Consider the following 23,704-nt stretch of genomic DNA (forward strand, 5'->3'; position numbering starts at 1 on the left):
GCACCATGAGTTTTAATTGATAGCATTTGAGCTAGGCATGGTGCGGCATGCCTTTAATCTCAGTACTCTGTGAGGCCAGCCTGGTCTACATAGAGTTCCAGGACAGCCAGGGCCAGGCAGAAAGACCTTGTCTCAAACAAACAACAAATAAATGCACAAACAAAAAACATCACCATACCACCACCAAAACCCACCATTAAAACCATTCAATTGCCGGGTGGTGGTGGCGGTGGCTCAGGGAGGCGGATCTTTGTGTGTTCGAGGCAAGCCTGGGCTACCAAGTGAGTTCCAGGAAAGGTGCAAAACTACACAGAGAAACCCTGTCTCGAAAAAAAAGAAACAAACCAAAAAAACAAAACAAAACAAAACAAACAAAAAAACCATTCAGTGACTCATACTGAATTATGAAACTTCGATAGTTACAAATTGGACTATCAAGCCAGGTGTGGTAGCATATGCCTGTAATCTTAGTTTGGGAAGCTGAAGCAGGGGGATTTGGGGCTTGGAGACAGCCTGGTCTACATAGTGATAACCTATTTATTGCAAAACTCTATTAGAAAAAAAAAGTGCTAGCAGTTATGAGGTGTTTATTCATCATGTACACCTGAAAGAAGCATCGTATACTTATATTCCTGTTCTCCATAACAAGATTATGAAGAGATGGTATAAAACAGTTATAAGTTAAAATACAACTTGAATCATGAAAGTGCCGATCAATTATTTTTGGCATGTCTCTTCATTTTTCTGTCCCCCGATGATTTCTTGTCTTCTGGGCCTGAGTCTTGAACAGGTAACCACTTCAGGGGGTGTCGGCGATAGATAGGCCATGGAGGAAGTGTCAGCTAGATCAAAAAGGAGAAGAGGCAGCATGTATTTCCACTCAAAGTTTAAAAGATCATTATGTATAATGTCTGGTCCCCAAATAACCACCATGCTAAAGGTGAACAAATGACCAGAAAAGGTACGGCAGGTGGTGAGAACAAACAAGCCTTAAGTGTTTATACATACAGTTTTAAGAACTAAAAGAAAGATGGAGGCAGTGGGCACAATAGGAAACCCCTGCCATATTTTATCTTACTGCCTGGAGTAAGCTGCAGAAGGAAATTAGAAAGCTCTGCTCTTCTGTGCAGCTCACACCAGCTGACATTATTTAACATTCTACTTTTCCAATAATACAAAGCAGAAACATTAATGGGAAAGATTAAGAAAGAGCTGATTCTGGTTCTCACTACTAGGTCCAACCAAGTTTCCCAATTCAGAAAATTTATGTTGCTGCTAATAAACACCCACAAATTTCTTACCAAACAAGAGAAAGCAAATCCGGCCATAACTATGTAGACAGTCCACCCAAACTGTTCAGCCACGTACCCGTAGATAAACCCAACGACCTGAAAAAAAAAACCCAAGTATATTAAATACAGTCAAACAGAAGGAGACGGGATTACAAGATTAAAGGTAAAAGCAATACTTACCGCAGAAGAAAGAATAATTCCCTGAAACATCTGTTCAGCTAGCTTCTGGCCCTTGTAATCCTAGGGACGAAAGAGAAGGGGCAGAGTTGGTCCTACTACCGAAAGACTGCAGTTCTTGTGGGGAACTCTGTGTGTTGGCACATTCAACGCCTGTAGTTTCCCAGAAGGGCCCGAATAAGGAAGCAAAATATTGATTTTCGGGGAAACTCTGGCATCTTAACGGAGCATGGGTAAGGGAATCCTTTCTGGGGCAGAGAAGAGTTAGTAGGGGAAAGTTACGGCGGTCTTTGGGGATGCGAACCACGCAGCACCAGTCGGTATTCCAGCAGGGTTTTAGAAGCAGCTAGGCTCCTAAGTGGCGGGCGGGGACCTAGGACGCGAGTCCTCACCATCTGGGTGGGTAGCGAACTCAGATGTTCCAGCATGATTGGCGGAGAAGATCGACGACAAAGCAAGGGTAGCTGATTCTTAAGGAGTGTAGCTTGCGGGCTGAGACACCGAACGCAGGCTGGCCGACCTGCCGAGCCCCTCAATCCGTCGGCGGTGGCCCCGGAAGCGGATGTCTCTGACGAGCACGGACAACCTCTGGCCCCGCCCCGCGCCATCACCAAAGGAGGTACGTCTCTTAAGGTTCCTCGAACCCGGCACACTGCTCACGAGGGCTGGGGCTGCGATCTGGCCGGAGCATCGTACGCCGGTCAGTGCTACCGGCTGCCGGGAGCCGCGATCGCGGCGGGAATCACTTGCGGGCTGCGCCCCCACCCCCACCCCCGCCTCTAAACGGCCAGCGGCACGCGCCGCGTCTCCATAGCGACGGCCTTTTTCCAGGGAGGACCCGGGCAACCGGGCTGCCCCGTGGCGCCTGCTGCGCGTGGCTCTCTGGAAGCGGGAGCCACGGTCAGACTAGGGTTTGTGGCACAACGTGGCTGCTGCAGAGCTCGCGGGCCGTGGGCCACGGCCGGAGTGCGGTGGACGCGGGCGGCTCGCCGGTGGGCCTGGGGCTGGGGCCTGCGGTGCGAGCGCTGAGCTGGCGGGGCGGGCCGGGGCGCGGGCGGCGGCCCCTCCTCCCAGTGCAGGTAAAGGCGGCTGCGCTGAGCTGCTGAGGGCCACGATTCGTCTGACGCGGCTCTAACCTGGCGTGTCAGAGCGTGGCGGGATCCCGGGAGTGCCACACCACCTCCCCGTCACTCCTAAGCGTAAGGAGGCCATTAATGACCCCTAGAGTTAGAGAAGATAACCGAGCCACATTCTCCAGGGAAAGGAGATTGCCTCGGAGAAGAGGCCCTGGTGACCCCACGCCTTATGGAATGAGCTATCATACTCCCACCTACAGGGTTCCAAATTCAGCCCAACTACTTGGTTGCAGGTTTCCATGGCTCTCACACTCCCAGACCAGGCCCTCCTAGTAAAGACCAGCTAAGTTTCTCTTAGCCCCCTTTTTCAAGGGTGGTGTGTATTTCAAATGCGCGAGCTTTCCCTTATTAGTGAGCAAGATGGGATACCCGTTCTGGGGATCTGGCCCTGTGGGGCCGTCTGCCTCTCTGCTGTGCGTGTAGAGTCAGTGAGATGCTAGGCACTCTAGGCCTGGAGGTTGCTGCTGCCCCCATCTATGCATCCACGGAGCCACCAGTTTTTCAATCTTTTTTGTTTTTCTTCCAGCCAATGGACCCAGGCACAGCTATGACTTAGAACTTGAATGTGTCAAGGGAGATGATGGCCACATCACTCCAGAAATATATGGCTTTTGAATTAGCTGTGAGGGAGAGGCATCCAGGAGAATGGAACACAGGGAGGTGCAACGTGGCGTTTGGGGAAATTTCCTGACCCTGACAGTCAAGTAGGACCTAGCCAGTAAAGGGTGAAGAGAATGTCCCGGTCTCCTTGCACTTTGCCACCCTACAGAAAAATACAGACTCCTTTGGCACTTCTGACCTCAGAGACAGAACATCTTAGGGCAACAACAATTTTCATGGGTCTTCCCCCCTTTTTCCTTCCCTGTGTTTTTCTTAGTATGTATGAATAGACTCACTCTGTTACAAGTGTAGCCGTTCATCCCTCAGGGTTGTATCCCGACCAGTGCATTTCATAGGATGGCGGTTGCGATAGAGACCATAAAGTGTGTGAACTATAAAACGAAGGAAAACCGAAATGGTGTTTTACCAGGTCTCCTTGAGCTAGTGCTCAGCTGGAATCCCATTTCCTTATGCTGGAATTGAGTGTCCATTATTATTAAGATTATATTCTCTTCTTGAATGGAGAACTGGATACTCCTGGATTAGTAAAACCGGTCAACAAATGCCACATGCCTGTTTCTTTGGTGGGGATGGTCTTAGGTGACAGGGATACAGCAGTAGAGTTACATTGTTATTTAGTTCCCTGTTTCCATAGAACTTACATTCATTCATAGATACAAATACATACGTGTGATGATTTCATAACTGAAGGAAGAGTCAGATTGTTGGTGTAAGAAGACCGAAAGATGATATTGGTTGGTGGTCTTCACAGAGCAATTTGAAAATAGGATCAGACATCTAAGAACACAGAAGCAAAGGCAAGAAGAAGAGTGTTTCAGATCTTCTCAGTCCTTCAGTGTGAAGGAGGCAGAGTGCTATTCTGTCTGTCCTCCATTTCCTCCTCCTCCCCATTTTAACTAACGGAAAGACCCCAGAACATGCTAGCATGCGGCTGGGTGTGCTCCACCAGGAATAGAAAGGAGGTTTTTTTGTTTTTGTTTTAGTTTTTTTTTTTTGTTTTGTTTTGTTTTTTGTTTTTGTTTTTTTTTTTTCGAGACAGGGTTTCTCTCTGTAGCTTTGCGCCTTTTCCTGGAACTCACTTGGTAGACCAGGCTGGCCTCAAACTCACAGAGATCCGCCTGGCTCTGCCTCCCGAGTGCTGGGATTAAAGGCGTGCACCCCACCACCGCCCAGCGAAAGGAGTTTATGATGCTTTGTGAAAACAGTTATAAGACAGGGCACAGGGCACGCAGTGGGATGGCTTCTTGTGAGTGTGTGTGGTCTACGGTAATAGGAGGGAAAATTAAAAATAGTTGTTAAGACTGTGACTATAAATATAAGTAGCTAGCATATTTATTTGTTTTAGAGATGGAGGTTGGCTCGAGGAATGGGTAATGTGCTTACTACGCAAGTGTGAGGACCAGAGTTCAAGTCCCCATTATCTGTGTAAATGCAAGGTGGGTGTGGCAGCCACCTGAGATCCCAGCACTTGAGGTGGAGATGAGATCCTGTGAACAAGCTGACTAATAGACTGGCAAGTTGGGGTTCAATTAAGAGACTTTGTAAGGTGGAGTGTGATCATCTGATGTCAATCTCTGACTCTCCCCTACACACACACTTGCACTCATACATGCATTTATACATGCCATAATATACATACACAAGCAAAAAAAAAAAAAAAGAAAGAAAAAGAGTCTGAAACCTGGTGCAGCTATAATCTCAACACTAGGCATCAGGATCGAAAGTTCAGGGTCAGCCTGGGCTGTAGAGTTGAGATCCTGTCTCAAAAACAGCAATAAACAGAAGAATTTTTTCCTTAAGATTTCTTTCATATTAATAGGTAATATCTGTCCTGCATGCTCCCCCTCGGTGTGTGTGTGTGTGTGTGTGTGTGTGTGTGTGTGTGTGTGTGTGTGTGTTTATGAGGAGGTTTTTTGTATATGAGTGGTTTGGGAATGTAAAAGTTTTATATTTCTGAGCAAATCACCATGATTTTTCATAGTGAAGAAAATTGTACACAATTGTGCTCTGACAAAAATGTTGCTACTATTATATACCTAGAGTGTGTATGAGATTTTGAGAGCTCCTTCTGAACAAATCAAGGAACCCTCATTACGAGGGAAACAACGTTGGTCAGATTTACTCTGATAGCTGGTATTTTTCGTGTAGCTAACTGGAAGACTTAGCATCGATTGCATTCTGTCATGTGTCTCTACTTAGGTGCATTCAGTGTTTGCTAGAAGTGTCTTTCTATGTTCTGCTAACTGGAGTAGCTCAGATACATGTAACTTCCAGTCCGTATACAGTGCTACCTGTAACTAACATAATGGAAGTTGATGAGATAAAACATGGCGTTTTGTACCAGCAACTAGCTGGGGTTTTTTGGAATGAGATTGTTTTATCCAGTCTTGGTGGAATTTAACTCAAAGCAGGCAGATGTTAAGGCTTTATTGAGTAGCTCCCAATCTGCCAGCTTCTGTATGTAAGACTCAACTTATGATGTGATAAACAAAGAACAGGGTATATAATGTGTGTTCTTTTCTTTTGTGTGTGTGCAGTCCTGTGTGTGTATAAGAACAAAAATGTGGAGGCCAAAGGTCAGCCTCAGGTGGTGTTCCTCAAGATGGCCATCTACCAGGGACGCTCCTGTCTTCATCTCAGTGATGGGATATGAGTCTGCTACCACACCCCGGTTTTTCTGTAGGTTCTGGGGATCTGACTTGAGTCCTGACTCACAGAGCAAGCACTGTGGACCTGGCTCTCTCCAGCTTACAATGTGTGTTCTTTAAGTTTTTTAGTGTGTGTGTATGTGTGTGTGTGTGTGTGTGTGTGTGTGTGTGTGTGTGTGTATGAGAGAGAGAGAGAGAGAGAGAGAGAGAGAGAGAGAGAGAGAGAGAGAGAGAGAGAACCATGGTGTGCACATGGACACAATTCCCCGGTTTCTGGGGATTGAACTGTGGCCATCAGACTTGTCCTGCAAACACTCGCTTACTCACTGAGCCACCTTGGCAGTCTGTAATGTGTATTTTTTTTTTTTTTTTTTATAGAGGAAGTTCATTGGTGGAATGTGTTTTGTGTATACTGTTCTAAAAAGAAGTGTGTTCATGTGTTTTAGATTGTTCTTTGTAAGTCTGAGTTACATTGTCTCAGATTTGTAATATGACCCATGGTCCGATTTAAAATAGATATCCCTGCTTTTATATAAAGACCTTGGGAAATTAAATGTCCAATGTACACATGGGTCAGATTAACTTTCTTAGCAGTGTGGTGTGGCTGAAAGTGCTTTGTAAAATAACTATCCCTATCTACATGTTTAGATACTACTATAGGTGAAGTTTACAAGAGGGTTAAAGAGTCCCAGTGTCTGGTTTTATAAAATCTGTCTTTGAGGAAATATTTCCAAGAGATTGTTATAGAAATATGTTTAATCGATTTAGTTCCATACATACATATCCAGTCTTATTTCCATGAATTGTTTTGGAAAAGGAAAGGTGTCAAACGGGCAGAGGGCCCAGAGAGTGCCAGCATTGGACCCACTTTTTCACTACTGGGTCATTTCGTCAGCAGAGGTGAATCTGGGGGCTCTGTCTGGGTGTGTTGTGCGTGCAGGTGTGCAGAGCCCAGAGCCGGGCCTCCAGTGTGCTGCTGTACCACTCTGCTCACTGAATCTGTAGCTAGGCTGGTGGTCAGAAAGCCTGGCGAGCCTCCTATCTTTGCCTCCCTCCGTCAGTGCTGAGGTCACAGGTGTGCATTTGACCATGCCCAGCTTTTGACGTGGGAACTGCAGATATACATGTGGCTCCTTGTACTTACCCAGCCAGCACTCTTACCCACCGAGCTGCGTCCTCAGCCTGGCTTATTTTCCCTAAAAGCAGGGTTTTTTTTTTTGTGTGTGTGTGTATACGAACATTCCTGCTTCTCTGTGTGTGTACCATGTGCACAAAGTACCTGTAGAGGCCAGAAGAAAGTGTTGAATCTCCTGGAACTGGCTAAAGCTATGTGTTCTCAAATATCATATGAAAATACTGTATTATGATCATCATAAAATTTTTAGGCTCTGGGCTGGAGTGATGGCTCAGAGATTAAAAGCACTGGCTGCTTTTCCAGAGTTCTTGAGTTCAATTCCCAGCACCTACATTGTGGCTCACAACCATTTGTAGGTGGATTTGATGCACTCTTCTGTCGTAAAGGTGTGCATACAGAAAGCGCACTCATACATACATCAAATCAATCAATCAATCAATCAATCAATCAATCAATCTTGAAAAAAAATCTTTTTTCAGGCTCCAGATTGGGCGCTTGGAAGTTATTAATTTAAAAGTAAGTGTCTGAATAAGAGTGTTTAAGTGGGGCTGGAGAGATGGCTCAGAGGCTAAGTGCGATGCCTGCTCTTCCAGAGGTCCTGAGCTCAATTCCCAGCAACCACACGGTGGCTCACACCATCTGTAATGAGATCTGGCGCCTCTTCTGGCCTGCAGGCCTGAATGCAAATAAAACACTGTATACATAACAAATAAATAAATTATTTAAAAAGAAGAGAGAGAGAGTGTTTAAGTATTTTGATGACCATGTACTTACTGACTTTGGGGACTTTTATTTTACAGGATTAGTATCGAATGTTCGTGTAAGACAGAAGAAAAGGATGTCATTCCGTAAAGGTATGTTCTCTCTCTCCAAATTCCATTGTTTTTATACCTAGACCAAAGCCAAAAGATGTAATGCAGGTTTCCTCTGTTTCAGTAAACATCATCATCTGGGTCCTGGCTGTTGTGCTCTTCTTGCTGGTTTTGCACCATAACTTCCTCAGCTTGAGCAGTTTGCTAAGGAATGAAGTTTCAGGTATGGGAACCTTTACTAACTCTGTACTCCTGGGGGTCCTCATGTCCCACATTCTAACTTGTAGCACTAATTTAAAGAAAACTTGTTTCTGGACTTAGAAAGACGCCGAGACAGTGTAAAGGGGCAGAAGGCCAAAAGAGACCAGTGACCTCAGCAGATAGGACTGTTCGTTCCAAACAGCAAAGGACAGACACAATGGGGAAGGGGTGTCTGTGAAAAGAAGGAAGGGAATACTTGGAGTTTATAGAGGAGATTTTGGGAGTGGGAAGTTAAATGCAGATTCAGGACTGTGTGCAAGTTCGACTTCCTGGAGTAGTTTGTCCAGACAAGGCTGTTCTAGCTTTAGAAGTTGTCTTGCTTGGGCTGTCTGGATAAGGTGGATAGCAGTCTGGGTCTGGCAGCTTGTTCCAAGTTTACTCCAACAGAAGGCATAGTGGGTACTCATCAGTTTCATATGGTGCCTCCCGCTCTTGTCTCTGTAGTGAAGTCTTTCGCTAAGGACTTAATCTGAGAGAATATTTGTTCTATCAAGGCAGAGGCCTTAAGGAGTGTCTGTGGGCTGCCATCTGCTTGCCTTTCAGCAGGTCAGAGCTTTAGAAGATGAGTACACGCAGTGACCTGGTGTTCGTTTGACGCTTGCTCTTGTCACTACAGTGCCAACATGGTGACGTTCTTTTAACTTAGCAATTACAGCAGCAGGACTTTTGTAGTAAAACAAATCAAAGTCTATCAGCTGATTAAAAATCATTCTATTGTATAATTACAGTGCAACTCTCTAGTTGTTCATATGATTCTACCCTGGTAATGAGGGATATTTGAGGCTTCAGGGTGTTTGTAGATATCTTTTTGTTGTTTTCTGTTGTTTTGAGACTGGATCTGTGGCTTGGACTGGCTTTAAACTCACTATGTAGTTTAGTCTGTTCTTGAATTCCTGATCCTCCTGCCTCCGCCTCTATAGTAATGGGATTACAGGTGTGAACCATAATGTCCTTGTTTTCAAAAATCATTTTTGAGGCTAGATGTGATGACCCCCACCCCCCAAATCCTAGCAATTGGGAAGTGAGGCAAGGCAAGAGAATCATGAATTCGAGGCCAGTATAGGTAATAGCAAGACTTTATTTTAAAAAATATATATACACACACTCTAGTGGCTAGCAATCTAGCAGTGTGCATCTTGGCATACCCACACATCATATATACACATACACACAATAATAAGTAACATTGGTGGTGGGGTGGAGTTCAAGTCGTCTTTGGTTATGTACCAAGTTGAGGTCAGCCTGAGCTACATAAGACTCTCAAAAAGGAAATAAAGCCAGAGTTATCTCATATCTATAAGCCCAGTACTTGGAGGCAGAAGTGGAATTATTTAGTCCAAACTAGTTGAATAAGTTATTTCATTGATCCGAGAACCTACTATAAAAATTTTGACCTGGTATCTTCTTTTCTCACTTTGTATTTTTTCTATATATTTGAGATTATATTAAACTACATGATAAAAATAAGCTTTCCCATGATTTTCATCATAAGCATAATGTAAACTTCATATATGTAATTAAGAATTTTTTTTACTTTATTTGTGTATGTAATTTTAATGCTGTTAAATTTATTTGTAGCCATAAGAAGATACATTTTCTTTTCTTTCTTTCTTTCTTTCTTTCTTTCTTTCTTCCTTTCTCTCTTTCTTTCTTTCTCTCTTTCTTCCTTTTTTTTAAACTTTCAAATTTTGATGGCAATCCCACAGTAAGAACTGCATTACATGCAGCACATACATAGACATAGATATCTGGCTAGTTAAAATTCACATACTTTATTCATGGTTATAACTCCAGGACTAGACATTATCTCGCATATAATAGGATTCAGTGTTCATTGATGGCAGAGTTAATATACAGCCGTCCTAGATTCATAGTACTGGCCATAGTATCCAAATCTTCAGATATCTGTACCTTTTGCATAAAATTATAAAAAACTTGCATATTACTTTACTATAAAGTATCTCTAGATTACAAATATCTTGTATAATATAAATCCATGTTATATTGTACTATTTAGGTACTAATGATAAAAATCAAAGTTCTACATATTTAGCACAGTAATTGCTTTCTGATGTTTTCCACTGTTGGTTGACTAAATCAGCAGATGTGGAAATCATAAATATGGAGGTCCCACTGTATCATAAAAGGCAAGGATGGTTTACAGAGTAATACTGCAGTTATTTTGTATTGAACTATCATTTAAAATTTATTTTTCTATACTAATCCAAAGCTTTTCCTGTTTAAACTCAAACCATAGGCCTAGGGATATAGCTTAGCAGTAGAAAGCTTGCTTAACATATGTTAGAACCAAGGTTCATCCCCAGCTCAGGAGAGTAAATTCTGATCATGATTCGTTACATTGATTTTTATGCCTCCATATGATTTGTGGTTTGAAAAACTGTTTCTAGGTTTTTATAAATATAAATAAAAGGGTGGCTTGTTTTGGGGTGCTTGGGTTGAACCCAGGGCCTTATACATGCGGAATGTATACCCTTACTGCTGAGCTAAATCCTCAGCCTAAAAATTTGACTCTTCTCTATTTTAGATATTGTCCTTAAGAAAGAATGATTAAGACAAAGGCCATATACCCCTTTAAGGCTGCTTATAAACTGCCAGAATACATTTTAGAAAGGTTCTGTAACTTCCTACTAATGGCATACCAAGAGTGTTGTTGCCAGATTGTTTTTTAATTCTCCCACTTCTTTCCAAGTGGTTACATATATGAAAACACAGCATTCTATTGTATTCTTCAGAGTTAGTGGGCAAGAATAAGTACATTGCTACTATAATTCTCCTGTTATCTCCTTCCATGTCTTGGACTCTGTAACTTGCTGGGCAGCCCGGTGGTAGTGGCACACCTTTAATCCCAGCACTCAGGAGGCAGAGGCATCACAGTGGATCTCTGTGAGTTCAAGGCCAGCCTGGTCTACAGAGGGAGTTCCAGGACAGCCAAAGCTCCACAGAGAAAACCTGTCTCAAGAAACCAAAAAATAAAAAAATAAGAAACTTGCTGGACATGTTTACATTTTTTAATGTAAACACCTTTACTTTCAGCAAGGGAGATCTCCTGAGTTTTGAGGTCAGCCTGGTCTACATAGCATGTTCCAGGCCAGGCAGGACTGCATAGTGAAGCTCTGTTTCAAAGAACAAAAGAAACAAAAAATTAAACCAAACCAGAACAAAATATCATGAGATTGTTTGTGTTCCTGTGCTTTCCTTGTGTGTGATCTTTTCAGATTCGGGAATTCTGGGGCTTCAGCCCGTAGACCTTGTTGCGGATGTTCGTCAACATCCAGTACATGGGAGACAAGAGGAGATTCCTGTGGTCATTGCTGCCTCTGAAGACAGGCTGGGTGGGACCATTGCTGCCATAAATAGCATTCATCATAACACTCGCTCCAATGTGATTTTTTACATTGTTACACTCAACAGTACAGCAGACCATCTCCGGTGAGCACTGCTTTCCTAATGATTCTGCCTCTACCTGATGCTCTTCACCGGCCCACTGCTCAGCCAGGAACTACTTTACAACATATATGATATCTTCCTGTACAGTACAGATATTTTTTTCATGTGATTGTGTCATGTCTCTATGGCAAGAGACATGATAATTTATGTCAGGGACTAAACTAGATGTCATAGTCACACTGTTCTTTTAGTAATAGGTCTCATGTTTGGCAGCCTGACTTTCTGAATAAGGGAAGTGATATATTGACTTATGAGTCATAGCTTCTTACAGATATGCATGCACAAAGCACTGGGTTCAATTCCCAGCACCACAGAAACTGGGCATGGTGGCCGTGCCTGTCATCCCAGCACTCAGGAGGTAAAAGCAGGAGGATCGGAAGTTCTGAGGGCATCCTGGACTACAAAGTGAGTTTAAGGGAAGCCGAGGGCATCCTGGACTACAAAGTGAGTTTAAGGACAGGCTGGGGGTATGAGACTGCCTTAAAAAAAATTAAACCAGCCGGGCAGTGGTGGTGCACGCCTTTAATCCCAGCACTCAGGAGGCAGAGCCAGGTGGATCTGTGTGAGTTCGAGGCCAGCCTGGTCTACAGAGCGAGATCCAGGACAGACACCAAAACTACACAGAGAAACCCTACCTCGAAAAAAAAAAACAACAACAAAGAAACAAAAAACAACAATAAAATTAAAAATAGAAACCTACAAAACTTACTCTAAAAAGCAGTTTGTCTGAGTCTGTCAGAGTTCTGAGTATTTCTGTCCTTACGGCTTTCTCCATGATTCACATTCATGAAAATTATGTTTTCATTCTTGAAAAATCAGAACCCATCTGGGATATAGAAACATACTGCAGGTTTGGAATGAACTAGAAAAATGTATAGTGCTTCTGCAAGTAACATGGATGTTCTTACAGAGTCAGATGGATGAATTTCTTAGGTTCATCACAGTAACTAATCATTCTGTAGCTAACATTGAATACTAGTTTTATTGATAACTAGCGTTTACTGCCATTAAGATTGGACTAATTTTTTAGAAGGCTAAACATTCTATGGCCCAGCTGGGTGTGGTGGTGCACCCTTGTAATCTCAGTGTTTGGGTGGCTGAGGGAGAATAGTAAATTCAAGGTCACCTTGGGCAATGTAATAAGATAGTACCTCAAGAAAAGAAATAAAGGCTGGGAGGTGGTGGTGGTGCACGCCTTTAATCCCAGCACTTGGGAGGCAGAGCCAAGTGGATCTTTGTGAGTTCAAGGCCAGCCTGGTCTACAGAGAGAGATCCAGGAAAGGCACAAAGCTACACAGAGAAACCCTGTCTCGAAAAACCAAACCAAACCAAAACAAAACAAAAAGATAAAAAGTCCATGTTTTGGTGAGGTATTCTCAAGTCTAGAGTTTGTGCAGTAAAGCTTTGGGAGAAGAGATTTTCTCGGAGATCCTTGGTTGAGAAGGAACTTTGGTGGAAATGCCTTCATCTCAGGTGAGGAACCCCTAGTATTAGAGAGATAAAGAACTTGAAACACCTATTTTGTGCCTTGGGTTTCTCTTACATTGCATTATACCACTGTTAGAAAAGCATACATGGTGCTGGAGAGATGGCTCATAGGTTAAGAGCACTGGCTCTTCTTCCAGAGGTCCTGAGTTCAATTCCTAGTAACCACATGGTGGCTCACAACCATCTGTAATGAGATATGGCGCCCTCTTCTGGCCTGCAGGCATACATGCAGACAAAACACTGTATACATAATAAGTAAATATATCTTTAAAAAAAAAAGAAAAGCATACAGAGATAAGGCTCTACTTCAGAAACATAACTGTTTAAGACTGAAATGTGTTTTTCCTTTGTCAGGTCCTGGCTTAACAGTGTTTCATTGAAAAGCATCAGGTACAAAATTGTAAATTTTGACACTAAACTTTTGGAAGGGAAAGTAAAGGAGGATCCTGACCAGGGGGAGTCCATGAAACCAGTGAGTTCCATGTGTCTTTGTTTCTATTGGGGGAGTATTTGATTAGAATACTTGTATAACTCTGGGTACAGTGCAAGTAGTTCCCTAGGGACCAAACCTGGGCAGCTCCAAAAGTCCATTATCTGTCTTTTATAAGGGTTCTGAGAATGTTCTAATAGCGTCTACAAATAAGAGCCCAGCTACTATCTCCTGTGCTGATGCTTGTTTCCTTTTCAGTTAACCTTTGCAAGGTTCTACTTGCCAGTTCTGGTGCCCAGTGCAAAGAAAGCCATATATATGGATGATGATGTAATTGTACAAGGTACCAAAGAATGAGTTCTTTTTTTCATCTGCATTCTGGGCTGTAAGGATTGTTCTATGATAATCCACCACAAAAGGCCACCATTAGAAGTGGGAGGAACAGGTTACAGGGCTGTGGTGGCACATACCTTTAATCCCAGCACTCAGAAGGCAGAGGCAGGTGGATCTCTGTGAGTTCATGGCCAGCCTATTCTACAGAATAATTTCTAGGCCAGCCAGGACTACACAGAGAAACCCTGTCTTGAAAATATGGGGGAAAAGTGGAAGGAACAGAATCTCAACAGCAATTGTTCATTTCCCTTCATCCATTTCAGGTGATATTCTTGCCTTGTACAACACACCACTGAAGCAAGGACATGCCGCTGCATTTTCAGAAGATTGTGATTCCACCTCCACGAAAGTGATCATCCGGGGAGCAGGGAACCAGGTAAATTGCTTACTGCAAATCTTATTCGCTATGAAAGCTTTAAGTGGTAAATTCAGGGCTCAACCTTACATTAAGCAGTTACTTAACTCCAAATTGCATGCATGCTTTTCTGTGGATTCATTTATGGACTTTACAACCAAATTCTTCTCAGATAGTCTACTTACTAAGACAAATTTTAGATCCCAACTGTATTTCTGTCAGACCTGTCACTTTTGCTAATCACTTGAGAAGTCTCCTTTGTCTGACTACTGACTTCTTTGCTATAAAAAGATTTTGTTTGAAGCAGCAAATATCTCATTTGTGTTTTTAGTACAATTATATTGGCTATCTGGACTATAAAAAGGAAAGAATTCGTAAGCTTTCCATGAAAGCCAGCACTTGTTCCTTTAATCCTGGAGTTTTTGTTGCAAACTTGACTGAATGGAAAAGACAGAATATAACTAACCAGCTAGAGAAATGGATGAGACTTAATGTGGAGTAAGTATGTAACTCATTCAGCTATTTAAACAAAGCCTTTACTAATAGAAGTTGGTCAGCACTGTTCACTAACATTCTCTATGTTTTACCAAGAGAGGGATTGTACAGTAGGACACTGGCTGGCAGCATCACCACGCCTCCTCTGCTTATCGTATTTTATCAACAGCATTCCACCATTGACCCTATGTGGAATGTCCGCCACCTTGGTAAGTAGAGAGTTTGTCAGGCTGGGTATGGTGGTTTATGCTGGTAATCCTAGCACTTGGGAATGCTAAGGCAGCAGTACTACCTTGAGTTTGAGGTTAACCAGAGCCACCTAGCAGACTCTACATCAAAACAAAGAAAAAATAGCGGCTGATTCAAGCTAATTAGACATTGGTATCTAAGAACTCCTCTTTAGGGATGAGCTATTCCTGGTGTTTCTCTTAAGGTTTCTGCAGCACAGCACAGCATTGCTTTGTCTTCCTAGTACAATCACTTGGCACATTTCCTCTCTTTAAGGTTCCAGTGCTGGAAAACGGTATTCACCCCAGTTTGTAAAGGCTGCCAAGTTACTCCACTGGAATGGTCACTTCAAGCCTTGGGGAAGAGCTGCTTCATATGCTGATGTTTGGGAAAAATGGTATATTCCAGACCCAACTGGCAAATTCAGTTTAATCCGAAGACATATGGATACCTCAAACATAAAGTGAACTACAATTGAAGTTAAACGCTTCACTCAGGAAATCCTGGAAGATACCACATGTGGGAAGTTAACAGTGTTAGGCTTGGGTCCCTCTGTAGCAACTCACAGAAAAGGGAATGTTTTAGCTGGTAGAGATCACAAATTGCTTCTGTGGCAGTCAGCTTCCCAGATGACTACAAGTATCTCCATCTGCCTTACCAAATGCTTGCTTACTATATTGCTGACCGACCTGAAGGACAGACTGATAAAACCAGCACTTGTCTATATAGCTGGTGTAGTTAGGAACTGCAGCTTGGTTTTAATTTTGTAATCTGTGGTCCAGTTTGTAAATAAAATCTACATTTTCCAATAAATTTCTTTGCTTCCAGAGAACTAATTTTCTACCCCGTATCTTTTTTTCACATTTTCAGTTTTTAAAAAAATTTTAAAATAATATAGCCTCATAATTCCAAAGATGGGAAAGCAGAAAAGGGTAAACATTTTAGAACTCTTTCCCATATTGGCACCCAGCCTCCTGACAAGGGCAGCTTGTTTTTTCACATTTTACATATCCAGTTTCTCCCCCTACCCGCTTCCACTCTTCCCTCTCTATTCACATAGGTAAAGCCTCCCTTGGGAGTCGACAGAGCATTGTCAAGTTGCAGCAGGACCAAGTTCCTCCCCACTACATCAAGGCTGAACAAAGCATCCTACCATATTGAATAGGTACATCAGGGACAAGTCCTGTCCCACTGCTAGGGGACCCACAAAAGATCAAGCTACACAACTGTCACCCTGATGCAGAGGGTCTAGGTTGGTCCCTAGTTGTCCATCCAGAGCCCACAAGCTCAGGTCAACTGTATCAGGTTTTCCTGTCATGATCTTGATGCCCCTAGCTCAGACTCCCAGAGTTCAGCCTGGTGCTTGGCTGTGGATCTCTGCATCTGCTTCCTTCAGTTACTGGACGAAGGTTCTGAGTTAGGGTATTCACCAATTACAAGGGAAGGCCAGTTCAGGCACCCTCTCCAGTACTGTTAGGAGTGTTAGAGCCCCCCTAACAAGGTATTTCTTTTATTATTCTTGTCCTCTGTTCCACCCCCAACTTGACCATTCTGATCCCTCATGTTCCCATCCCCCTCCCACGAGTTTACCCAGGGTATCTTATCTATTTCCTCTTCCCAGGGAGGTCCATGTGTCTCTTAGCTTCCCCCTTACTGTAAAAATGTAAACACTGCTGTTCTTCCAGAGTTCAATTTCCAGCAATTCAGGTCACAACAGTATTACTGTACTAATTCTTCTAGAGCCTCCACCCCATGGCATACAGACCACCTACCTACTCACTTTTTTTTCAGACAGGGTTTCTGTGTGTAGCCCTGGCCGTCCTAGGACTTACTCTGTAGACCAGCTGGCCACTAAGACAGAGATCCTCCTGCCTCTGTCTCCTAAGGGCCAGGATTAAAGTTGTGTACCACCACGCCTGACACAAATGCTTTGTAGTTTGTTTTTAATGTACATAACATGATACATATTCACAAGATTTACAGTTTGTGTCATATCAATCTGGGGCACTGCAGACATCTAACATCTGTAGCAGTTATACATAATCTGTTTTAAAGTCGTAGGCATCATCATCCTCTTCACTCATTTTATCCAAGGTAAATGATCTGTCAGATGGTTTACCTGTATAGGAGAAAAAGAAAAGTTAGATTTTTATACAAGAAAGTAAAAGCAATTGTGCTCAAAATCCTCTGTCCCAGACTCACTTGCTGTTGACTCCACAGTTAATTCCCTGTTGTCTTCTATAGGGGTACAGGGTACATCCGAGTTCTCTGCCTGTGGACCAAAGACATCTCATTAACCCTATGGGGTAGGGTAGGGTAGGTCAGTCTTGGGTGGCACACCAAATTAGGAATTCTGTCACCAATTGTTACTACCTTTGGCCCCTCCTCATTCTTCCGAGCAGTAACACTAGAAAAGTCACTTACATTGTTTTCACCATCAACACTTCCTTCATCTTCACCATCCTGTTTGTGTTCTTTCTGTCTTGGCAATTCTTCAGGTATGTCTGCTTCTTCTATTATTGCATTTGTCAGGCCCGAGGACCGGAAAAGGATTCTATTAGTTAAATGAGGGCCCTTGAGAACTAGGAGGAATAAAACTCAGGTTAACAGCTAAGACTTCTAGCATTGGCACTGTTATACTCATCAATACAAAAGGAAAACAATCTCACCCTGGATGCTGTGTGCATTATTTGTTTCTAGTTCTTCTAGATTAAAGCCCTTCTTCATGTTTGCTGCAGTAATTTCACTGAGATGTGGAGGAGGAGTCCAGGGTGTAGGAGGATGGCAGTAGTAACCTAATGAGGCACTGGCATTAAAAATAAGATTTGTCAAACACAGTTGAGTCCCTTATTATTCTATGCTGTCTTCAATGCCAATACAAAGAAACCTTACCCTGTCCACTCAGACCATAACAATTTAGCAGCGCTTTCAACATTTGGGCTTCCACCTTTTTGGTGCAGACCTCTTCTCTGAGCAAGTTTAGTAAAAAAATCCAGAGCATCCTTATACCCTGGGACAGTGTATCTTAACACCACCTTAAAAACAAAACACGAACTACTGTCATTAATCTGTGTCGATAAAGAACAGTGGTAAGGAGTGCAAGGGGACGTCTTTACCTGTTGACTGTCAGCCTGGGAGAGAACAGCACTGGCGGCCTCTACTGGTCTTAGGACTTCAATGCTTGCTGGACTCCGTAGAGCAAGTGCAGCAGAGGAGTTCGATGGTGAGATAATGAAGCATGGACTATCTATGACTGTGATCTGCTTGTCCAAAGGGACAATCTGCATGTTCCTGAAAGAAAAAGAGAGGGAGATGGAATTAACAGGGACACTGGTCTATCTAAGGGCAAGACAACATGAAGCTCAGGGTTGGATTGAACAAACTCAGCACAGCTGTCAGATCCAATTTGTCATCAATGCTTCATGTTTATGTGAAACCCTAACACATAGATATAGATATAGCCCTTCTAAAATAAGCACTGTACGTTACAGTGCAATATACCCAAACTTCAGTTATTTCCTTATCTTTCCGAGACCAGGTCCATTTACCTTCTTTGAGGCAGCTTTCTTCAACCTTTCAAACTCAACTGCAGGTAGCTGGGCCTTTCCAATCAACTTCCCTAGCTCAGCACCAGCTATCTTTCTTTCACTGATGTCTTTCTAATTATTAAGTTTTTTTTTTTTAAGCTGAGGATCGAACCCAGGGCCTTGCGATTGCTAAGCAAGTGCACTACCACTGAGCTAAATCCCTAACCCCTAATTGTTAAAGTTTTATTTACCTTGTAAGTCCCATGGGAACTCCAACATTACATATCCGTTCATGTTTTAAGCTATTAATGATGCTGCTTTTCCCCACATTTGGGAAACCTACAAAAAAAGTAAACTCAGATTATAAACCACTTTATCTGGCCATACCAGGTTAAGTGTTCTCCCAGATGCCAACTTCTGAAGCTGGTAGGTATTTTTTTCCCCAGTGTTTTGTTGAGTTAAGCCAGAATTAACATTTGAGAACAAACCTGTTCTTTAGTAATTAACCTTGGCTAAGTTTTTTTACTTTAGACTTATGTGCTGAACGAAACTCACCAATTACTCCAACCTGAATAGCTTTTCCACACGACTGCTGAAAACCTCCAAGAAGCTTACAAAGGGCTTCCTTGCCACAGCAGATTTTACTTTGGAATGGAACAGTCTTCTTCTTCTTTACCTTTACACATTAAAAAATCCAAAATACAGTAGTTTTAATTAATTCTGGCAAGTACCATCAGGTGGACTCCAATAAGTCTGGCACCAGAGTCCAGTTCTTAGAGAACCCACGGGGCTCTACTGCCTTTCAGATGATCTTTTGATGAAATCAGAGTTGGATCTTATTGTTTTTCATCTTAATCAACATTTTGCATACTCATCATATTTCAATCATCATAAACCCGAAGAAACCAACATTTCCCAACACTAACAGTGTACCTTGAGCATTTTCTCTCTGCTCTTCAGGTTTGTTGAGGCTTTGAACACCACCGTTGGCAATTCTTTATTTAAATAATTTAGCCAGTTCTCCAAATTCTCTTTTGGTACTAGATCTGGTAAGAATCGGGAAAAGACATGCTTCAGTTTGGTGGTTTTAAGCCTAATTTATTAAATGTGGTAAACTATTGACTGTATTCATTTGCATTTCCCCAATCTTTCAAAAGGAATTAAGGAGAAAAGTAAACTTCCTGTCATGTAACTTGAGTCTTGAGATGAGTTACATCTTTATTTCTTTATCCCTAGTCCCATGTATTCCAGATTGGCCTTCAAACCACTGTGTAGTTGAGAATGGCCTTGAAATTTGGAACTTCCCTTTATCCCCTCAGTGGTGGAGCACAGAAACACACCACCATGCTTGCTTTTATGTGGTGCTAAGCAGCAAACCATCTTGAGTACCAGGCAGGCATCCATACCCACTGAGCTATTTTTGAATCTTGGTACTACTCACTCAATCTAAGCACTAGGTCAACCTAAGAACACATTTCCAGAATTTTCCTTCACCTAAGAGGCACCAGCTTTCTAAGACCAACAGTGATTTAAAATCACTTTTATGTTAGTTTTCTACAAAACATGCCCCCCTCCCCCCATATCTGTTTAAACTTAAAAACCACTGCTGGAAATTCCTTACTAAAATTTAGCCAACTCTCCAAAATCTCCTTTGGTAGCAGATGTGTTAAGAATTAGGAGAAGACAAATGCTTTCTCTTCAAGTCTCTCTTCTTCAGCTGCTCAAGCCCACCCAGACACACAGCTGAGGGAGAGTAAGTCCCGAATCCAGTGCAGAAACCACCTCCCCCACGCCCTTGGCTACCACAGTGCACGTTCATTGGGTCTGCTGAGGTCAGAGTTGGATCTTATCAGTCTTCAGGGAGAATCAGACTGTTCAGATATTTTCCTCATACCTCACAAGTGCACACATGAGACAAAGGGGATTCTTTCTACTCACCTGATTTATTTAATACAAGTACCAGCTTTTTACGTCCACTTTGGACAATAGCTTCTTCTACTTGAGGACACCTGCAACCAAGAGGATCTCTGGCATCCAGAACCTCTAACACAACATCGGAGGCCTCAATCACCTGTCAATTAAGAAACCATCACAACAGCATTCCTTGTTGAGCAACACCCTCAATGTGGCCATGAGTCCAGAAAACAGGAGCTCTATGCTTTCCTTTTCATATGAAGAATGTTGGCAATATCTCCAACACAACAAAGGCAGATAAACTGATAAAACATGGGTCTCCCAAGTGGAAACAACCTCATCAGGTCAGAACACATGATCTATTTAGAAGTACTGAGAAGGCTTAGCCAGGTTCTTGGAACAGAGAAGACTGAGCCTGAGATATGAATATCAGGGTCAGCAGTGCTAGGAAGCAAGTGCACCAAGAACCCACTACCTCCCTCTCGACTTTGACTGCAATTTCTATGGATTCTCACTTTACAAAGGAGCTCTCAAGTTTTCAAACTCTCATTACCATTTTTGACACTGACCTATACTAAGATACCTTTTTAAGTTCCTGACAATGCAACTTCTTTGGATTCTGTTTGCCTGATTTAGCTTTCTTCCTTTTGGGTTCTTCAACCTCCTACAATATAAAAATTAGGGGAAAAGATGGTAAAATCAGTAACAGTAGTTGCTACCAGTAATATTAACATTTCCACAGATGACTACAGGCAATATATTTGGTATTTTAAATAGGAGTCAATCTACATTTTCTTATAAATCTTTCATGCCTTTAATTTTATTTCTGCTTCAAAGCACAGCTCATTTTTAAAGAGAGATATAACCCTACCTGCTGAGGTTCCACATTAGATTGTTCGTCACCAGGGTCAACTTCATGTTTTCTTTTCTTTTCTTGTTCTTTTTGCCTATCAAGTTTCTGCTGCTGCTTTAGTTCTTCAAGCTGTGTCAGAGCCATAAAAGAAATGAATGAGCTGGAGACCGGTGTTAGTTTACTCTGGAAACCACATTCTACTGCAAGCTGCAGCTTGCAAAGTTTACCTGTTGTTTCCTTAGCTCAGCTTCACGAAGAAGAGCTTCTTTAAAGGGAGCACTATTTGGAATCCCAGGGTCCTTCCTAGGCTTCTTGTGACCCCGTTTTTTTGCTTCCTTTCTTAACTTTCGATGATGTTCTCGTACCTATAAAAAACAACACTGTAAGGTCGGAAGAGGGTGCTTGCCTAGCATTCATGAGGCCATAGGTTCAATCCTCAGTATTGTATAAAAGAAAAAAAATTCTCACCCTACAAAAACACTTTACCACTTAGGATTTAGGCAATAAGCCAATCTTAAGACATAATTTACAATGCATGAGAAGCACCCTAGAAAAGTGGAACTTCAAGTGGAATTATGCAGAGAACATGTATGCATAAAACAGAAAAAACACTCAGCAGCTCTTTGTAAAAATTCTGTCACAGTGAGCAGTTTCAGCTTTCTCTCACCCTGCACCTTCCCACAGCCGCATTCTTGATGTTTAAGAGCTTATATCCACATCCAATCCCTGAATCATTAATAGAGCTTTCCCCATGGAGGATAGAGTATGAAAAAATCAGTTTGGTATAGGTCTCCCAGGAACACTCACCTTCTTTTGGATTTTATACCGCTTATGGCAGGTCATACGTTTGCTTGCTTTCTTTAATTCTGCCAAAAACAAACAGAAAAACAAACAAACAATTAGGAAAATACTGTATACCTGAGCAGTAACCTAGTTTTCTTTTTACTTTCTAAAAATTACATGTATGGATGTTTTGCCTGCTCCTCTCAAGGCAACCACATGTATGCAGTGCTCTCGGGAGGAAGCCATTAGAGGGCTTCATTTCTCCATGGAAAGCAGTGAGCTGACATGTGGATGCTGGGACTCAAACCCTGGTCTTGGTCTTATGGAAGAGCATCCAGTGCTCTTAAATGCTAAGCCACCTCTTCACTCCATCCACTAAAAAAATTATGTTTCATTTACTTATTTTATGTTTGGTCTGAGAAGTAAGTTCTCTCCACCATGTGGGTTTGGGAGATTAAACTCTGACAGTCACAGTTGGTGGCAAGTGCCTTTATGAGCTTAGCCATATCCCTGGCTCTCAAGACACTTATTTTATCAGGCCAGGGGACTTACAAATTTATATTGAAAATTTCAGGCCTTGTACTTACGTTTTTGATGACCACAATGTTTTGAAGTAATTTTCTTGTTGTAAGTCAACCACCAATTTATATGAGACTCATGGGGGCGAGAGGGGTTGGAAGATGGCGCATGCCTATCAACACAGCACTTTGGAGGCTGAGAACAAGAGGACCGGGAATCTAAGGCTAGTCTGGGCTACACAAACCTTGCCTCAACCTTCCCTGCAAAATTATGCCAGGTGTTTAATACTAGTACATGCTCCACTTTCAAATCCCGGTCAATTTGACCCAGTAGATCGAGAGTGAAACCAGCTTCTAGAGGAAAGCACCACAAACCTCAAGGAGAGTAAGGGGTTTCCTTTTATGAACTTTTGCTCCAGGGTTTCAGTACAAAATCCAGGATGGCTGCAAACTTTCGAGCCTCCTGCGTTATCATTACGTGTACAGGGCTATTGGCACGTGCCACCAAGGCCGACGGACTGGTTTTGAATAGTTTTTTTTGTTTTGTTTTGTTTTTTGAGACAGGATTTCTCTTTGTATCTTTGGAGCCTGTCCTGGAATTCGCGCAAGGTAGCCCAGGCTGGCCTCGAACTCAGAGATCCGCCTGTCTCTGCCTCTCGAGTGCTGGGGCTAAAGGCGTGCGCCACCACTGCCCGGCTTTGAATAGTTCTTATACGAAAGGAAATTGCCGGTCCGAAAACAGGCTCAGACACGTTAACGACATAAATCTGGTTTAGTCTTCACCTAACGGGCCTAGCTTTCCTTCTACAGAACAGGCCCTGGTGAACATGGCCGAAGTCGGTCCTGGGCCTTCCAACCCTCAGTTCTGCAGGGAAACAGAGCCACGGCCTGCGGGAGCCCTCTGCCTACAGCCAGAAAGAACGACCTGCTCGGTTCGCGGACTACGCACACCTCCCGACCCTACTCACTCGGCCGCTTCATCCTGGCAGCGGACACCTCAGGAGCAGAAGAAGGGTCAGATCCACCTTGCCTTCACGGACGCCACGTGCGAACTGAGGCCGCGGGCCAAGGTCTCGCGCTCAAGCTACTGCCGTAAAGCCCGTCGGTGCTCTGCCGCGTGCGCGCGCACACACTGTCGCGCAGAGTCGGGATTGCTTGGCGGCCCCGGGT

General features: G+C 42.9%; 3 protein-coding genes and 3 non-coding genes across 6 annotated transcripts; 1 reads left to right on the forward strand and 5 right to left on the reverse strand.

Annotated features, from left to right (window-relative positions):
- Positions 1 to 570: 570 nt before the first annotated feature.
- On the reverse strand, positions 571 to 2,180 carry Spcs1 (signal peptidase complex subunit 1). The gene is made up of 4 exons (XM_036199579.1): positions 1,862 to 2,180; positions 1,473 to 1,532; positions 1,302 to 1,388; positions 571 to 842 (listed from the first exon to the last, which is right to left on the reverse strand). Exons 1-4 carry the CDS (start codon positions 2,075 to 2,077, stop codon positions 714 to 716), a joined length of 492 nt encoding a protein of 163 aa, XP_036055472.1. The 5' UTR covers positions 2,078 to 2,180; the 3' UTR covers positions 571 to 713.
- Positions 2,181 to 7,837: 5,657 nt separating this feature from the next.
- Positions 7,838 to 15,775, forward strand: Glt8d1 (glycosyltransferase 8 domain containing 1). Its single transcript, XM_036199578.1, has 9 exons — positions 7,838 to 7,863; positions 7,946 to 8,044; positions 11,319 to 11,532; positions 13,393 to 13,510; positions 13,727 to 13,811; positions 14,125 to 14,237; positions 14,548 to 14,714; positions 14,808 to 14,920; positions 15,216 to 15,775. Exons 1-9 carry the CDS (start codon positions 7,848 to 7,850, stop codon positions 15,404 to 15,406), a joined length of 1,116 nt encoding a protein of 371 aa, XP_036055471.1. The 5' UTR covers positions 7,838 to 7,847; the 3' UTR covers positions 15,407 to 15,775.
- A 1,097-nt stretch (positions 15,776 to 16,872) lies between these two features.
- Positions 16,873 to 23,693, reverse strand: Gnl3 (G protein nucleolar 3). The gene is made up of 15 exons (XM_036199922.1): positions 23,503 to 23,693; positions 22,041 to 22,099; positions 21,461 to 21,598; positions 21,252 to 21,362; positions 20,964 to 21,044; positions 20,405 to 20,537; positions 19,400 to 19,512; positions 19,022 to 19,142; positions 18,718 to 18,805; positions 18,056 to 18,230; positions 17,832 to 17,974; positions 17,609 to 17,745; positions 17,364 to 17,521; positions 17,142 to 17,211; positions 16,873 to 17,058 (listed from the first exon to the last, which is right to left on the reverse strand). Exons 1-15 carry the CDS (start codon positions 23,513 to 23,515, stop codon positions 16,973 to 16,975), a joined length of 1,626 nt encoding a protein of 541 aa, XP_036055815.1. The 5' UTR covers positions 23,516 to 23,693; the 3' UTR covers positions 16,873 to 16,972.
- Positions 18,292 to 18,366, reverse strand: LOC118591681. Its single transcript, XR_004945978.1, has one exon. It is a non-coding gene; the product is annotated as a small nucleolar RNA SNORD69 (small nucleolar RNA).
- On the reverse strand, positions 19,278 to 19,357 carry LOC118591685. Its single transcript, XR_004945981.1, has one exon. It is a non-coding gene; the product is annotated as a small nucleolar RNA SNORD19B (small nucleolar RNA).
- LOC118591679 lies at positions 20,287 to 20,363 on the reverse strand. Its single transcript, XR_004945976.1, has one exon. It is a non-coding gene; the product is annotated as a small nucleolar RNA SNORD19 (small nucleolar RNA).
- Positions 23,694 to 23,704: the final 11 nt, after the last annotated feature.

The sequence above is a fragment of the Onychomys torridus genome, chromosome 9 (genome assembly GCF_903995425.1).
Source record: "Onychomys torridus chromosome 9, mOncTor1.1, whole genome shotgun sequence".
Classification (NCBI taxonomy): domain Eukaryota; kingdom Metazoa; phylum Chordata; class Mammalia; order Rodentia; family Cricetidae; genus Onychomys; species Onychomys torridus.

Coding starts and splice junctions, on each gene's coding strand:
- Gnl3 (XM_036199922.1), bottom strand. Junction 19,513..20,404: donor ACTTGTATTAAATAAATCAG/GTGAGTAGAAAG, acceptor GATTCTTACCAG/ATCTAGTACCAAAAGAGAAT. Junction 17,522..17,608: donor TAATGCACACAGCATCCAGG/GTGAGATTGTTT, acceptor TATTCCTCCTAG/TTCTCAAGGGCCCTCATTTA.
- Glt8d1 (XM_036199578.1), top strand. Junction 8,045..11,318: donor GCTAAGGAATGAAGTTTCAG/GTATGGGAACCT, acceptor TGATCTTTTCAG/ATTCGGGAATTCTGGGGCTT. Junction 13,511..13,726: donor AGGGGGAGTCCATGAAACCA/GTGAGTTCCATG, acceptor TTTCCTTTTCAG/TTAACCTTTGCAAGGTTCTA.
- Spcs1 (XM_036199579.1), bottom strand. CDS start 2,077: ATGGCGCGGGGCGGGGCCAGAGGTTGTCCGTGCTCGTCAGAGACATCC. Junction 1,533..1,861: donor GTTCGCTACCCACCCAGATG/GTGAGGACTCGC, acceptor TTTCGTCCCTAG/GATTACAAGGGCCAGAAGCT. Junction 1,389..1,472: donor GAATTATTCTTTCTTCTGCG/GTAAGTATTGCT, acceptor TTTTTTTTTCAG/GTCGTTGGGTTTATCTACGG.